We start from the raw sequence: 16906 nt of genomic DNA on the forward strand, positions 1-16906 counted from the left end.
CTTGCCGCCTCACCCCAATATATGTAGGTGGAGGTGTATCACAATACAACAATCTCTACACAAAGCGGCCCTACCGCCTCACCCCAATATAGGTGGGTGGAGGTGTATCACAATACCACAATCTCTACACAAAGAGGCCCTACCGCCTCACCTCAATATATGCAGGTGGAGGTGTATCACAATACCACAGTCTCTACACAAAATGACCTTGCCTCCTCACCCCAATATATGCAGATGGAGGTGTATCACAATACCACAATCACTACACAAAGTGGCCCTTCCACCTCACCCCAATATATGCGAGTGGAGGTGTATCAGAATACCCCAATCTCTACACAAAGCGGCCCAGCCGCCTCACCCCAATATATGCGGGTGGAGGTGCATCACAATACCATATATAAACTCAAAGCTACATGATTAACATTACATTTAAGGTCGTAATTTCTCATATCATTGGAATACTTCATGTTCATGCTCATCATGGAGAAACACAACTCATTACATTAGCACATGCATGGTAAATCAATAAGTCGATTTCAATGGCACATGAGCCCAATTTCTTTTCTTAAGGTTCATCATCATTTAGCATAGGACATCTCCCTTTCATCTTGTTTTTCACTCACTTGACATCTTGAGGTCATTAGCTAAGTTCATGACTCTTGGGACTTAACATCGAAGTCATTTGCATTGATTATTTTAGAAACATACATACTATGATTGAAACCATTGGGACATACAACGCCTCATAATTCTCATCTTGGCAAACAGCCACATTTCATGTTCATACTATCATTTACTTGTACTTGCCATGGGTGATCATAAAACATTAAGAGCATTTAAAACATTTAGGAACACCATAGCCTTTACTCATAAGAACGTAGGAGCTTATAACACATTGGAAACAAAACTACAAATACGATCATCTCATAACCTTTCACACCATATATCACTTCATTCGTACTTTCAATCACTTACAATTATTTTATTGGCTCTCTTGGCCATACATATGATTATTCTTTCATGGAACAATGGTCGTATTTCATATTCCACACTTTCATATATTTCCTTTCATGGATCATCATCATAAATATCAACATATAAAATATTTAGAAAATCACAACTTTAGGTTCAATTGTAATGAATGCTTTAAACACAATAGGTTTCTTTCCAAGAAATGGAGTAAAATAATTGGCAATCAAATAACAATTTAAGATCATAAATGAGTAACACCATTTATTCTTGAAATAATTTTCCCCAAAAAGGGCAATACACAATTTCCACTCACGAATATGTAAAAACACAAAGCACATTGAAAATACTCAGAAAGCATAGCATTAGTTAAAACAGCCACTTATGGGCATGACTTGAATACATAGGCTTTTAGGCAATTCTATTTTCAAAGTCAATTAAGAACAGTGGAATCAAGGCTCATTTCATAACCTTTCTCACATCATTTCATTTTCTCACTTTCATTATGGGCACGGTGGTCACGCTTTACATCTCCAACCCATTCCTTTTTCTTTCAAGCATCCTTATAGATTATCAACAACAAGGCCTTTCAACTCAAGACTTTAGGTAAACATATGAGCAATAGGAGTTTTAGACGCATGGGGTATTATTTCCTAGTTAAGCATAATGGACTTTCATTTAAAACACAACTCAAAGCCATAATATTTTAATACACATATCATTCTTGAACACCTTCCCAAAGGATAACATAATGTAATAGGAACATTCGGAACACATTTTGAATACATAATTCTCGACCCTTGCTTACTCGGGACAATCAAATTTATTGGGAACAACTCGAAACATGAGAATAAGGAACTTGAGTCAACACTACTTGAAACTTACGGGAACATCATGAAATTCATTTCTAAAAGAGTAGTTTAGCCAACATACCTTGCTTGAGCTTTCCTTAGATTACTACAATGTTCTAGAAATCCTAGCAACTTTAATATATTTAGAAACATAACAAAAGTGAACCATAATTAGGAAAATATTCGTGGGTTTACCTCATTTAAGCATTTCATCAAACACTTGGTGTGCAAATTTGACTACAAGGATCTTTTACAAGATTTTCTTCACCCCACAACCAATTCAATACTAAGAGTTTACTCCTTTTAGTTAAATAACCTCCCTTATGGTTACATTTATATACAAGGAGCAACTCCCACACGTAAGAATCATACTTCTCATGACCTACCTTCAGTCCAAATCCCGAAATTTACGGCTAGGGAGTAGAACCTTATCTCTTAGATGAATATCTTGTGATTGGCTTCATTGATTCTTGAAGATTGGGGAAAGAATGGATGATGCGGGCAGCAGAATCCATTATGCGATAGCATAATGGTTTTTTTTAAAATTTGCCCGTTCTCGGCTCCACTTTGCAATGCTTATGCGGTCCGCAGAACCGTTATGCGGTCGCAAAATTGACCGTAGAATCACATTCTTCTGCCAAAATTTTCCATCAACACTTTAGCACATTCTTCAACACAAAAAGTCCGCACCGTGGCTCGTTTTCTACTATCCTCAAACCCATTAGCCTACCTCGGCATCACGAAACCTTAAATTCCTTTGCAAAACTTTACGGGGCCTTACAAAAACACACAATAAGTTCAAAACACTACCAATTAAAGCTCAAATACAAATAAAGTGCAGTGAATTAGAGTGCAATAAGCGACTAAAACACAAGATTATAGCCTACCATCAACACCCTACACTTAAACCATTGCTCGTCCTCGAGCAATCAAACTACACTTCATATAGACACGACCTTTTTCAACAACTCTAATAACTTATCACACCAAGAATATTTAAAACCGATTAAATACAATAATGTAACATTCTAGCCTCAAGATTTGACTCAAAAGCACCATGCATTTTTTATAACCCGCTCACTTACTCTAACACATAGGTCAATGACATTACCTTTCCTTCATGAATCAAGTGCCCTCACACAACAATGGAGAGTAGTTCCACACACAATAAAATTTAATAACAATCAGGAACTCAAGATAGAAAGAATTCACTCACTCTCAGAAGTAACATTCATATGCCACAAAAGATGTACCATAGGCTTGCCCGTAGTGTACTACTCTACTAATTGAGCTCATTCAATCAAGGATCAAGTTGGACTTTAGTTGGTTGTAATGTAGGCTACGGAATAGGTAAGATACATTTAGAAATAAGAGTTACTACACCTCCCTAAGCACTTTAATACATACAATTAACCATTCAAAGCCCCACACTTACGTCAAACTATAACTCTACCTTCACATCAATATACATTAACTCCCTACTTCTTTAAGCACAATTACATCAAGAGTCTACTATCTAGGAATAGATTTCACCATCATACACTCAAGTGACTCTTACACTTTCAAAACATTGCACCTTTCTCCTTATTTCAATAGTTCCACTCACAAGCCAAAACAACCACCCCACACTTGAACTTTTACAAAGTTCATAACAATTTCAAGTGCTCACGAGTGGTATAAGGTTCAAATAGATTGTCAATTCAAACAAATGGGTAAGGCTTGTAATGTGGTTGCCAATGAAACAGGATTATAGGCTCAACGGGGTTAACTAGAATACATAACAATTAGGTGGGTAAAAGTATATATTTGGCTCAACAAAGAAATGCCTATATCACTTCCTAGACTGAATAAAACTACTATTTCACTTTGCAAACACACGGGGCAAGTTCTAGACATCAAATGCAATGTATAGAATACACAAAACCTCACACACACATGGCACATAACTCACTCAGGATTGGACTATCAAGACACTCTAGTCAAAGCAGTTAAGCAAAGTTAAGATCATACAATTTAAAGTATTTATGCAAGAGTCAAAAACTGAGCCTAAAGTCACAACTAAAGCAATTACTATTCTCAAGGTATCATATTGTCATGAGATATTGCCATGAATTCAACTCGCAGCACAAGGTTTCCTAATGCTCTACAAAATAAAAACTTACTACACCCGGTTCAAACAAAACCATTAGAAAAGAATCGCTGCATAAAGTAAAACCAAGGGTGAATTATTACACTACCTAACAAAATAAAATCTTTTTATCTTTTTTCTTTCGACTTTAATCCCTCAAGAAACCATCGATGATATCCATCATCGGGAAAAATCAAAAAAATTTAAAAAATTATGTTTTTTTCTATCTCTAACTACTACAACTAACAAATAGAAAACTAATATACATACATACATACAACATATCCTCCACCCCACACTTTAAGTTGTGCCATATCCCCATGACAGATAATTAAAAAGTATAAAGTAGAGGAAACTTCCCTTAATCTCTAGTCGGGGTCTGATCAAAGTCGGGCTCTACTCCACGCTGGCGAACTAGTACACATCCATGCAGATAGCTTCTTCTTAGCCTTCTTGGGGTACACCCCACACTTATCTTTCTCAATCACTGTAGTTTTCTCGCTCACCGCATCCTTCTCTTTTGAGCCCTTCACTTTCCACTCAACACTCGCAGCTGGTTTTTCCTTTTGTGCCCCCTTTTCTACATCCATCTTGAAAGTCACAGTCTCCTCACCCACTCTAAGCATGAGTTTTCTCTCATGTATATCCAATATAGCTCTACCAATCTCTAAGAATGGCCTTCCTAGGATGAGGGGGGCCTCCTTGTTTTCCTCCGTATTCACCACTATAAATCCACATGAAATACGAACTTATCCACTCGAACTAACATATCTTCCACTATCCCCTCGGGTATTATAGTCGTTTGGTCGGCCAACTGCAAAAATATGGGTGCAGACCTTATCTCTCCAATCTCCTTCTCCAGTTTTCTGTAAATAGGTAGAGGCATTAAATTAATTGTGGCACTAGAATCACATAAAGATTTATCAAAATTAATAGTTCCTAAAGAGTAAGGTATAGTAAAACTCCCTGTATCTCCACACTTTTGTGGGAGTTTATTTTGCAATATCGCACTACAATGCTCTGTAAGCTTGACCACTGAAGTCTCTCCTATCTTCCTCTTCTTTGTCAGGATTTCCTTCAAGAACTTGGCATAAGCAGGCATTTGCGAGAGCACTTCTGTGAATGGTAAGTTTACATGAACCTGTTTCAGCACATTAAGAAATCTCCCAAGCTGCTTGTCTAGCTTTTCTTTATATAGCTTTTGGGGGAAAGGTAGTGCAGGCATATGCTCTCTCTCATCATGTTCCTCCCTTCTCGAAATTTCTCACTTTTTCTTTTTCTCAGATTTCATTGGGCCTTTCTTCTTCTTGTCCTCATCACCTTTCCGCTGCTCCCCACTTTCTTTTTCAAGTATCACATCTTTTTGGATCGCGATGGGGTCTTTCAATACTTGCCCACATCTTAGAGTTACATCATGCACTATTTCTTTGGGATTTCTCTCAGTATCAGCAGGGAGAGTTCCTGGAATATTCTCAGACAATAGAGTGGCTAGCTGCCCTACCTGTCTTTCCAGGTTTCGAAAACCAGTGCCCAATTCTTTGATAGATGCTCCATGTTCCCGTGTAGTTGCGCTATGAGTTTCAAGCCTCTCATCAGTTTTCTAAATAAAGGCCGTTATGAGATCTTCTATGCCAGAATGAATGGGATGTTGAGGCTGAAATTGCTGCCTCTGCTGATTTTGGAATGCTGGAGCTCCTTGTCCTTGGGGTCTAGAATTATTTTGTTGCCATGCATTTGCGATACCCCCAGGTGAACTCCATGACAAATCGGGGTGCCTCTGACCCATTAAAATTGTAGTTTTCCACAACATTCACTTCCTCAGTTGAGGATTGACACTCATGAGTAGGGTGTCCTCTTCTACATATATCATAATTTGCGTGGGTCTCATTTTGTATTGAGGCTAAGGTCAGCTTTCGTATTTCTTTATTCATAGCATCAAGTTGTATCTGCACAAAAGTAGTAGCATCAACTTGGTGAACACCAGTTGATCTTCCTCTTTCAGCACTCTCAGAAGGCTACTGATTTGCATCTTCATACAACTCATCAAGAATTGTAACTATCTTCTATGGTGTCTTCTTCATCAATGGGCTTCCAGCTGCATTACTCAATGTTCTCCGTGAGGTTGGTGTCAATCCATCCCAAAAGTCCTAGAGTTGCATCCAGAGTTCAATTCCACTATGTTGACACTTTCGAACAATCTCCTTAACCCTCTCCCATACTTCAAAAATAGTTTCAGTCTCTTTCTGGCATAAGTTATGGATTTCCCTTCTAAACTTTTCTGTCTTAGCTGAGGAGAAATATTTATCAAGGAATTTTCTGGTCATCTCCTCCCATGTTCTAATCGATCATGTGGGCAAGCTTCGAAGCCACTGCTTTGCATCATCTTTGAGTGTGAAGGGGAATGCCCTTAAGTACAATGCATCTTTTGACACACCATTGTATTGAAAGGTGTTCATAATCTAGTCGAAATCCATTAGATGTGTATTTGAATCTTCGTTTATCTCCCCTCTAAAGACACAACAATTTTGAAGGGTTTGAAGCAACCATTGCTTTAATTCAAAATTGTTGGCTGCAATCGGAGGTGGTCTGACACTTGATAATCCTTAGATGTAAACCGGTCTAGCATAATCGCCAAGTGGTCTCCCATGTATGGGAGCTATATTTCCGAACTAGTCTGCATCCAAGTGTTGATTTTACGCTATTCTCCGACCCCTCTCTTCTTCATAAATAATCCGAGAATCTCTAATAGCTGCTTCCTCAACATCCCGTGCAGCTTTTTCTCATTGTTGGGCTACCTCTCTTGCAGCCAAATCTAAATTATCACCACCTTTTCCAGCCATAAGTTCTTTGGTTAAGGATTGCCCAACCTTTTCTGATGTTTCAGTGAGATTTCTTTCCTTTCTCGTAGTTGTTTTTCTATCTTTGGTTCGTATGGTAGCACTTCTTTAGTAGAAGCCCGAGTCATGCACCACTCTTAACATGTAACTTGTGCACAGTCAACGAACATCAAACTTAAAAAGAGAAAAATAAAATAAAATAAAAAGAAAAATTCATAAATTAACACTACAAACTATTTCAAACAATATTGATTGCCAATCCATGTCAACGACGCCAAAATTTGACGAGCGCAAAACACATACTCAAATTCTACTCGCTAATCAAATATAGTATAGTATAATATCGTATCCACAGGGATTGGATTTAAACAGTATTTTCATAGTTTCTAGCTTGGTTGATATCCAAGAGGATCAAAAATTGAGATTTATACGATGTCTAACTAAAATTAACTAAGAATCTAAAGTTATTGACTAATGACAATCGAAACAAGGAATAAGCAAAGAAAGTTATCAATGGGAGAAGATAGGGTTTTGATAGGATAGGTGCAAGATAATTGTTTGGGATCTAACTCTAGATAATTCACTTCTAATGTTTAAGTGAGTCTCTCGAATTCACTCAATTATTAGTTCACACGTTCAGCAAAAACTCCTCTCTCGATTAAGTCTCAACCTCGGGAGATGAACCAATTTAAGCACGTGAAGATATGCAAGAATGTATAGTGGATTGGTCTTTAGGAGAACCTCTCTCGATTATCCTCCTAACTAGGTTTAATCAATGATTCAACTAGCCTCTTTCAATTTCTAAGAAGAATTAATGAACTCAACCAACAATATAATGCAAAGATATCAAAAGTTATGCATCTCTCGATTACATGAACTAGTGAATATAGATGCATCAATTAAAATATCCAAAAACGCTTCAATACATAAAACTAGAGTTGTGATCCACAAACAATCATCAATATACCAAATCCATCAAACCCTAAAGAGAACTACTCCATAGATATGGAGTAAGTCATCACAAATAAAATTAAAGTATAGGAAAACATAAATTCAATCCAAACTCGGGTCTTGAGTGTGGAAGGAATGATGAAATCCTTGTGCTTTCGCTACTCCAACTCCTCCTTAGCTTCCTTCGGTCTAAAGTATATCAAAAGTCCAGAAAATAACGTTTTTCGATGTATTTATACCAAGTAGGGTCGGCCCCAGATGAAACCACCCTTTCATAGCCCAAATAGGATTTTCACTCTGTAAAACTTGCACAGGCGCGCATCAAAATAGTCAAATTTCTGGAACTTGCATGCCATTATCTGGAACCACAAACCCTTCAGGTTGTTTCATGTAAATTGCTTCCTCCAAATCTCCATTTAAGATGGTTGTTTTAACGTCCATTTGATGAATATCAAGACCATATACCGCAGCTAATGCTACTAACGTTCGTATGGACATAATTCTTGTAACTGGAAAGTATGTATCAAAATAGTCAAGACCTTCTCGTTGTCTATACCCTTTGACCACAAGTATTGCCTTATATTTATCAATTGTACCATCATCTTTCATTTTCCTCTTAAAAATATATTTAGAACCCAACGGTTTATTGCCTGGAGGAAGATTAGCTAATTCCCATGTATGGTTATTCAGTATGGATTCTATTTCACTATTGACAGCCTCTTTCCAAAATAATGATTCAGAAGAAGACATGGCTTCTTTAAATGTTCGTGGCTCATTTTCCCATAATAAAGTCACAAATTCTAGTCCGAATGAAGTAGTCGTTCTTTGACGTTTACTATATCTTGGATCCTCCTGATTATACATACTTTCTTTAGATCCTTCACCAATGGACTCACATTCTTTTTTATACGGATATATATTTTTGAAAAATTCAACATTATCTGATTCTATAACCGTATTATTATGACTGTCGGGATTTTCTTATTTATGAACCAGAAATCGATATGCTTTACTATTTGTTGCATATCCTATGAAAATAAAATCAACGGTTTTCGGTCCTCTCTGCACCCTTTTGGGTTTAGGAACTTGCACTTTTTCCAAACACCCCCACACTTTAAAATAATTCAAGTTGGGTTTCTTTCCTTTCCATTTTTCATATGGATTGGATTGCGTTTTTCTATGGGGTACTCGGTTTAATATCCGGTTAGCCGTAAGAATAGCTTCCCCCACAAGTTATGTGGAAAACCAGAACTTATCAATAAAGAGTTCATCATCTCCTTTAATGATCGATTCTTTCTTTCCGCAATCCCTTTAGATTGGGGCGTGTACGGGGCCGTAGTTTGATGAATAATTCCATATTATAAACATATCTCTTCAGAAGGAGATTCGTATTCACCACCCCTATCACTTCTTATCATTTGATTTACTTGTTAAGTTGCATTTCAACTTCATTTTTGTATTGTTTGAAGGCGTCTATTGCTTCATCTTTACTATTAAGTAATTAAACATGGTAATATCGAGTACTATCGTCAATAAAAGCTATGAAATACTTTTTTTCACCGCGAGATGGTATTGACTTCATATCGCAAATATGTTTGTGAATGATGTCTAAAGGATTTGAATTCCTTTCAACTGACTTACAAAGATTTTTAACATAATTAGATTCGACACATATTTTATATTTTGATTTGTCGCGTTCAAACTTAGGTAATACTTCTTAATTAATCAGTTTTTGCAAGATTTTATAATTGACATGTCCTAAACATATATGTCAAAAATTATTTGACTCAAGTAAGTAAGAAGAAGATGAAAATTTATTATTGTCAACTTCCATTGCATTTAGCTTGTAAAGGCCCTTAGTAAGGTAACGTTTTCCTAAGTTCATCTCGTTCTTACTTATTACAACTTTGTCTAGAAAAAAATACAGTTAAACCCGTTCTTGACGAGAAGTGAAATAGAAACTAAGTTCTTCCTTATTTTAGGAACACGACAAACATTGTTCAGAGTTACCACCTTGCCAGAGGTCATCTTCAGAAATATCTTTCCATAACCTTCAATTTTGGCCATTGCAGAATTTCCCATAAAAATGGTCTCGTCGGGTCCAGCGGGAGCATATGAAGTAAATTCTTCTCTAACAGCACAAACATGGCGGGTGGCTCCAGAATCAATACACAACTCCTTAGGATTCCCCACAAAGTTGCATTCAGATAACATAGCGCACAAGTCATCAATATCATCATTTGTTTCGACCATATTTGTTTGACCCTTTTTCTTCTCTTTCTTCGGAGCACGATGTAACACTCTAAAAATTCGAACTATATGTGGACATGGTAAATGAGTATTAATGTGACATCTTAGACATATGAAGTCCTATCAGGATAAGTATGGGTAGAGATAGTTGTTTTGGAATCAAGATAGAGTGAGGCGCATAAGATTCGATAAAATCAACTAAGTTTACGGAAGGTTTGTCTTCTAGAAGGATTTAGTGATGATCTATTGGGTATTTGGGAAAATAGTAAACATGAAAGTTGTAGCCAATTGAAATAGCTTTCCAACTATATAATGTGTAGCCCGAAAGGATTTCTGAGCAAAACGTTATGTATATTTTACTAGACAATGAACAGTATGCGCACCCCGGTGCGCGCCCAGATGGTCCCGTGCGCGGATGTGCACTTGTGGCAGTGTTATTGCCCTGCTGCACAGTTGGACCTTCAGGTGCATGGGAGCTCAACCGGGGGTCATTTTAGAAGCCCTACCTCGTCCCCCACACCTTAAAATACAAAAACTTACTCTAGAAAGGGAAGCTCTCAAGAACCTAACTCCTCAAAGGTCCCTCCACCATCCAAGGTAAGTTCTAATGGTGATTCTAAGTTAATTCCAATTCTGTAATACCTTATTAACATAGTTAAACCCTTTAAATCATTAGATATTTGATTGAGACATCATGGTTGAGAAAAGAAACCCTAGAGCTCGAATTCAAGAGGATTGAACGTCAAAAGGTAGTATCTTCGCCCTCTAATTGATTATAGCATTGGACAAATGATTATAGACTCTAAGTTCATGAGATATGAGTTGATGGATTTGATAGAAAATCATTAATGATTATAGGTTTGGGTTGTTGATTGTTGATTATTGATTAAGGGTATTGTTTATCTTATGGATGATGAAGAATGATATTGATTACAAGAAATTTGAGATTTTAGAATTTATCTAGGAGCAAGAGAATGGCTTGTTGGGGGGTAGAAATACCCTTAATGAGGTCTATGAAGCTTTATGCCAACCAAAAGTTTGATAAAATGCCTAAGTGACCAAAACATGAGTATTATTGCTAATATGGAATCCTTTTGCCTTGTATTGATATAGATTAAAGTTTAAAGGGGTGGTGAACATTGTAATACGCTCAAGAGAAGGAAGTTAAGGTATGTGAGGCTAATTCTCTATCTTTGGAAATGTTAATGATTCTCCCTACACTACGTTTCTTTTACAACGTTACTAATTTCTTCAGAAATATAGTTAAACCTAGTTCCTTGAATAGTTACAAAACTTCCATTCTCTAGCTTCATAACTCTTTCATGACTTTCATTCTGAACGTTGTGAGCTTAGTGTGTAATCAATATAGACTTGGGTCTAATGCCTATGAGTCTTAGTCTAGATTACTCAGCATGCCATAAACAATTGAACTTTCAGTTTTCATAATTAGTTCAAGAATATATGTCTCAGTCTAGTCCTATTCAATATTCCAATATCATGTAACTCAATATGATTCAGTAATTCAGCATCGCATATTAGTTCCTAAATTTAAATCCATGAATGTTGAACGCCTATATTTGGGTATGCGGAAGTAGTTTATGCTTTATGCATGTTTGGGATTGAGGCCGTAGTTTATGCTTTATGTATGTTTGGGCCTGAGGCCTATGCTTTATGGATTTTGGGCCTGAGGTCGTAGTTATGTATATGTATACTTGGGCCTGAGGCCGTAGCTTGTGCACATATATTAGGCCCGAGGCCGTAGTTTATTCAGATAGACAGGTGGTTCATCATTCAGAAGAGGGAGTATTCATATCCTTACTTCCTTTGTTCAGTTCAGCTATCAGTTATCATTTCAGTTATCAGTTATCAGTTATCATTTCAGTTATCAGTTATCAGTATTCATTTTAGTTAAACTTATCATTTCAGTTATTAGTTATCAGATATCAGTTATCACTATAGTTATCAGTTATCAATTCAGTTTCAGTTTCATCATTTACAGTTCTTTCTTTCAATTGCTTTACATACCAGTGCAATTCAAATGCACTGCCGTCCCTTTTGCCCGGGGCCTGCATCTCATGATACAGGTAATGATTTACAGGTTGATGACTCATAGCGCTAGGATTCTTGTACCAGCTATTTGGTGAGCCCCAGTTCTTTTGGGGCATTATCATTACAATATAGTCTTTCGGTATTTACAGACAATCAGTGTTTAGGTACTTCATTGGAGGCTTCATAGACTAGAGTAACACTTAGACCGGGTCACATACTTTTCATGTTAAGCAATTTTGCTACATATATGTTTCAGACTTATGTTTGTATTTTCGCACATTCATTTATATCATTAAGACTTTCAGTATATCAACATATGTTAGTGTATCTTCCGTATTCAGTAGGTTATGATATCACATGTTGATTCAGCCAGCCAGATGATTTGCTCAGTCACACGTAGTCAGGCACCGAGTGCCGTGTAACATCCAGGCAGGTTCGGGGCGTGACAAATCTTGGTATCAGAGCACTAGGTTCAAGTGTCCTAGGGAGTCTATGAAGTCGTGTGTAGTGGAGTTTCCTTTATATGTGTGTGCCGGCCATGCATATAAATGGTTAACTACCAAAACATTTGGATTGTCTTATTTCTTTCTACTCTAGATCGTGCCATGAAGCTTAGAGCAATGGATAACTTTCTCTTCCTATCGAATTCCAGACGTATCGAATTCCCAAGTGACGAGCAGGAAAAACTCAAGGTCCTAGATAGGATGATTTCCCATTGGGGTATAATTATAAAGTACATGTTGGTAATAAATGATACTTGAGAGGATGTTGAAAGTGGGATGCAATAGATAGTAGTACATATTAGAGCATAACCTAATCAGAAAGTACAAAAGCAGTTATCATATTTCATGGTTATCAGTTTACCTCAATTACCAGTTATACAAACTTTCAGTCACCAGGTTTATGATTATTCAGTATGTCGGTATTCAGTTATTAGTTACCAGATCTCTAATTTTCAGTGTATCTAAATTATGGTGACTTGTGAGTATACAGTGATGCCTATGGGTGCTAAAGGAAAATGTAAGTAACAATGATTATAGTGAAATCTTCACATGTTTTAGGTTCGAATTAAGACCCAAGAGTCACTGAGTGGTGCAAGAAGTGATTTATCATATGATGGTATACTCTGAAGGACAAGTTTGTGTATGGTAGTGTATCCATATGTGTTTTACCTCATGAAACAATTTCATTTTTAATTCTTGGAAATGGAGTCACAGGTTGGATGATGATAGTTTAGATATCAGACCCCATGGCATAACAGGTTAAGGATTTAACCACAACGGGCACATAATTGACCACTATAGTTTTGGATAGAAAAGAGCCTAAGGGCAAAATATCTAGGAGTCAGAAATATTTGTTATTACCAAGGATTTGTTTTTCATATGACTCATGCATATGAATAAGAATATATGATGTATGAAATGGGAACCAAGAGAAGTCGATATTGAATTTCAGGGGATGATTTTAAGTTGTTCAAATTTATTCAAGTCAGAGTGAGAAAGTACCACGTTAGTAAGTTACTATAAGAAGCAGTTATTATTGTGAGATAAAAGATATGACAGTTCTCCCTTAGGTTATGTGACCAAGTATTTACCCCGGATGTTTATAGTCTGATATGATGTTGAAGTGTATAGAAAGTTTGGGATTAGATATTCCAATTTCTTGTAAGACATGTGAAATTTCCCTAAGTGTGATCCATGTACATAGTTCAAAAAACAAAGATAGTATGCGACTGTAGAATAGAGTCGGATGGTGAGGGAAGTTAGGAATAACCTTATGCTTCACTTTAGTTATTCAAAGCAGAATAAGAAGACATGATGCTAGCAGGTGGTTAGTAAAATAATATTAAGTAAGTTTTGAGTGGATACAATGAATTAGCAATTTTAGCAGCGCTAGTGGAGGTACAATTTGATTTACTTAGCCAGGTTAACACTAGTGAATGGGTAACAGTTTGAAACACCGAACACATGTTAGAACCCTAAGATTTTAAGTCAAACCCGAAGTTTAGTGGCATTGAAAGAAAAAAAATAGTTAGGCCCTAAGAGAGCAAAATACAGAAGAATAGTCTTTAAGAGTTATCAAAATGGGGTTATCCCAAGATTGATAGTGTGAGCAGAGTTAAATCATTAAGATTGTATATGATAATTATAAATACAGTAGCTTTCTGTTTATGTAAGTAATCTAGTTTTTCCTAGTACGAAAGATTGCTCAGAAGTAAGTCGGGAGATGAGTCTTCATTGATGTAAAGTGCAAAGAATTATAGAAGATAAGGAAAGTTATCAGATCCCAACAAAAGAGAAGGATCCACAAGTACAAGACCTTAACCTTTGGTCTAAAGGGAGATGTGAAAATCGCCATTAAGTCTAGTTGGAGATTTGAAACCCGTATAGTGAGCATGGGATATAAATACTATAAAATCATGTATAGTTATATGTCATGAGTGTAGTGTCATTGCGCGAGACTTTAATCTTTGGAGTAATGGTCAAAGACTTAGCTCACAACAATTCTATAAGTGTTTTCAGGAAGTACCTTAAAAAGATAATCAAGTATGGGAAGTATAGCTCATGATTGAGGCAGACAAGAGAACTACGATGAAAGAAGTTCACCGCTTAGCCGAGCAAAGAGTTCGGCTTTCGGACTCCGAAGATGGTTGAGTTGTTGTCCAGAGTGGGACTTGTTCCTCCTTAGTAGCCCAAATGGAGGAGAAACAATTTGATGATCCATACTTGTTGCAATTAAAAGAGGGGATTCACAATAAGACTGTGGCTTTTGAACAAGCGGGTGATGATGATACTTTGAGGTACCAAGACAGATTATGTGTTCCAACCATAGATGGACTTAGAGAAGGAGGATCATGTTAGAAGTCCATAATTCCATGTATTCTATTCACCCAGTTTCACTAAAGATGTATCATGCTCAAGGAGATTTATTGGTGGAACGACATGGAAAAGTACGTCATAGACTTTGTGGCCAAGTGTCCGAATTATCCGCAAGTGAAAGTCGAGCATCAGAAAGCCCAGTGTTTTACCACAAAATACACATATTCTTGAGTGGAGATAGTAAATATAGAATTCATAACATGATTATATTTCTCAATTGGAAAGCATGATTTGATTGGGTGATTGTAGATCAACTTACCAACTCAGATCACCTCTTGCTAGTGAAGACTACAGATTCAGTAGAGGATTATGCCAAGTTGTATATCCAAGAAATTATCAGAGTGCATTAGACTCCGTTGTTCATCATTTTATATCATGGTGCTCAATTTACAACGAACATTTAGAAATCCTTTCTGAAAGGATTAGGCACAAGTTTTTCATCCTCAGAAAGATGGCCAGGCGGAGCGCATTATTCAGACACTTGAGGATATGTCCTTGATGTTGAAGGTAACTGGGATGATCACATACCTCTCATTGAGTTTGCTTATAATAACAACTACCACTCTAATATCAAGATGGCACCGTATGAAGCTATGTATGGGCAAAAGTGTAGATCGCCAATTGGTTGGTTCAAAGTTGGTGAAGCAGAGTTGTTGCGACCAAATTTGGTCTATCAGACTATGGAGAAAGTCAAGCTGATTCTAGAGCATTTGAAGACATTAGAGTTTCGAGTTGATGATTAGGTGTTTCTGAAAGTTTTTCCTGTGAAAGGCGTTATAAAATTTGGGAAGAAAGGAAAGCTCAGTCCCAGATACACCGGGCCCATCTAGAATCCTACGAAGGGTCGTACAAGTAACTTATGAGTTAGAGTTGCCACCAGAATTGGGGGATGTACAACCAGTATTTCATGTGTCAAGTTATAACATTCAAGTTTCTAGTACTCAGATACTTATGCTAGTTCAGTAGTTAGATACTCATGTCAGTTCAGTACTTAGATACTCATGCCAATTCAGTACTCAGATATTCATGCCAGCTTAGTACTCAAATATTGATATAGGTTTAGTGCTCAGATATCCACGTCAATTTAGTATGCAAATATTTGTGCCAGTTCAGTGTTCATATATCCATGTTAGTTCAGTATTCACATATCCATGGCAGACCAGTATTCGCGTATATGTTTCATGTTATGCGTATTATGATGCCCTGTGAGGCTTGTGATATGCTATAATAGATGGAGGGTGTTTTGAAGAAATGTTGAAGGTAACTAAACTTTTCATTTAGACCTTATATTATAATCTCCATGACTTTCAGTATTCAATCAACTTAATATTCAGTCAATGCAGTAGCCATTCAGTTCAGTATCTCAGCAGTTTAATGATCATGTTTTCATTCAGTTTAGTATGCAAATGTTCATGAAAGTCCAGTGTTCACATGTTTCCACCAGACCCGTTTAAGGTCCAGAGTTAGCCGAAGTTACAGTCAGGACAATCATTCGAGGATGAATGATCCCAAGGAGGAGATAATGTAACACTCCAAAAATTCAGATTATGTGTGGACATATTAAATGAGTATTAATGTGACATCTTAGACATATGAAGTCCTATTGGGATGAGTATGTGTGGAAATAGTTGTTTTGGAATCAAGATGGAAAGTGAAGCGCATAAGATTCGATAAAAGCGACTAAGTTTACGGAAGGTCTGTCTTCTAGCAGAATTTCGTGCAGATCTGTTAGAAATTTGGGACAACATAAAACATGAACGTTGTAGCCCATTGAAATTGACTTTCAACGATATATTGTGGTGCCTGAATGGAATTTTGAGTAAAATGTTATGTGCATTTTACTGGACAATGTGCAGTATGCATGCCCCAATGCGCGCCCAGATGGTCCCGTGCGCGGATGCGCACTTGTGGCAGTTCTACTGCCCTGCTACGTGTCCAGGTGCGCGGTTGGGACTTCAGGTGCACAGGAGCGCACCCGGGAGTCATTTTATA

At 37.1% G+C, this 16906-nt stretch overlaps 1 protein-coding gene and 1 non-coding gene across 2 annotated transcripts; one reads left to right on the forward strand and one right to left on the reverse strand.

Moving 5' to 3' along the window:
- Window positions 1-5212: 5212 nt before the first annotated feature.
- On the reverse strand, window positions 5213-9989 carry LOC142171804 (uncharacterized). The gene is made up of 2 exons (XM_075235508.1): window positions 9747-9989; window positions 5213-5548 (listed from the first exon to the last, which is right to left on the reverse strand). Exons 1-2 carry the CDS (start codon window positions 9987-9989, stop codon window positions 5213-5215), a joined length of 579 nt encoding a protein of 192 aa, XP_075091609.1.
- LOC142172263 (small nucleolar RNA R71) lies at window positions 6118-6224 on the forward strand. The gene has a single exon (XR_012701637.1). It is a non-coding gene; the product is annotated as a small nucleolar RNA R71 (small nucleolar RNA).
- Window positions 9990-16906: the final 6917 nt, after the last annotated feature.

The sequence above is a fragment of the Nicotiana tabacum genome, chromosome 17 (assembly GCF_000715075.1).
Source record: "Nicotiana tabacum cultivar K326 chromosome 17, ASM71507v2, whole genome shotgun sequence".
NCBI lineage: Eukaryota > Viridiplantae > Streptophyta > Magnoliopsida > Solanales > Solanaceae > Nicotiana > Nicotiana tabacum.

Excerpts from the sequence above, each read along its gene's own strand:
- LOC142171804 (XM_075235508.1), bottom strand. The coding sequence starts at position 9,989 with ATGGTCGAAACAAATGATGATATTGATGACTTGTGCGCTATGTTATCT. Across the intron at positions 5,549-9,746 it reads AGATGACCTCTGGCAAGGTG|AAAACTGATGAGAGGCTTGA; the intron begins GTAACTCTGAAC and ends GCCTTTATTTAG.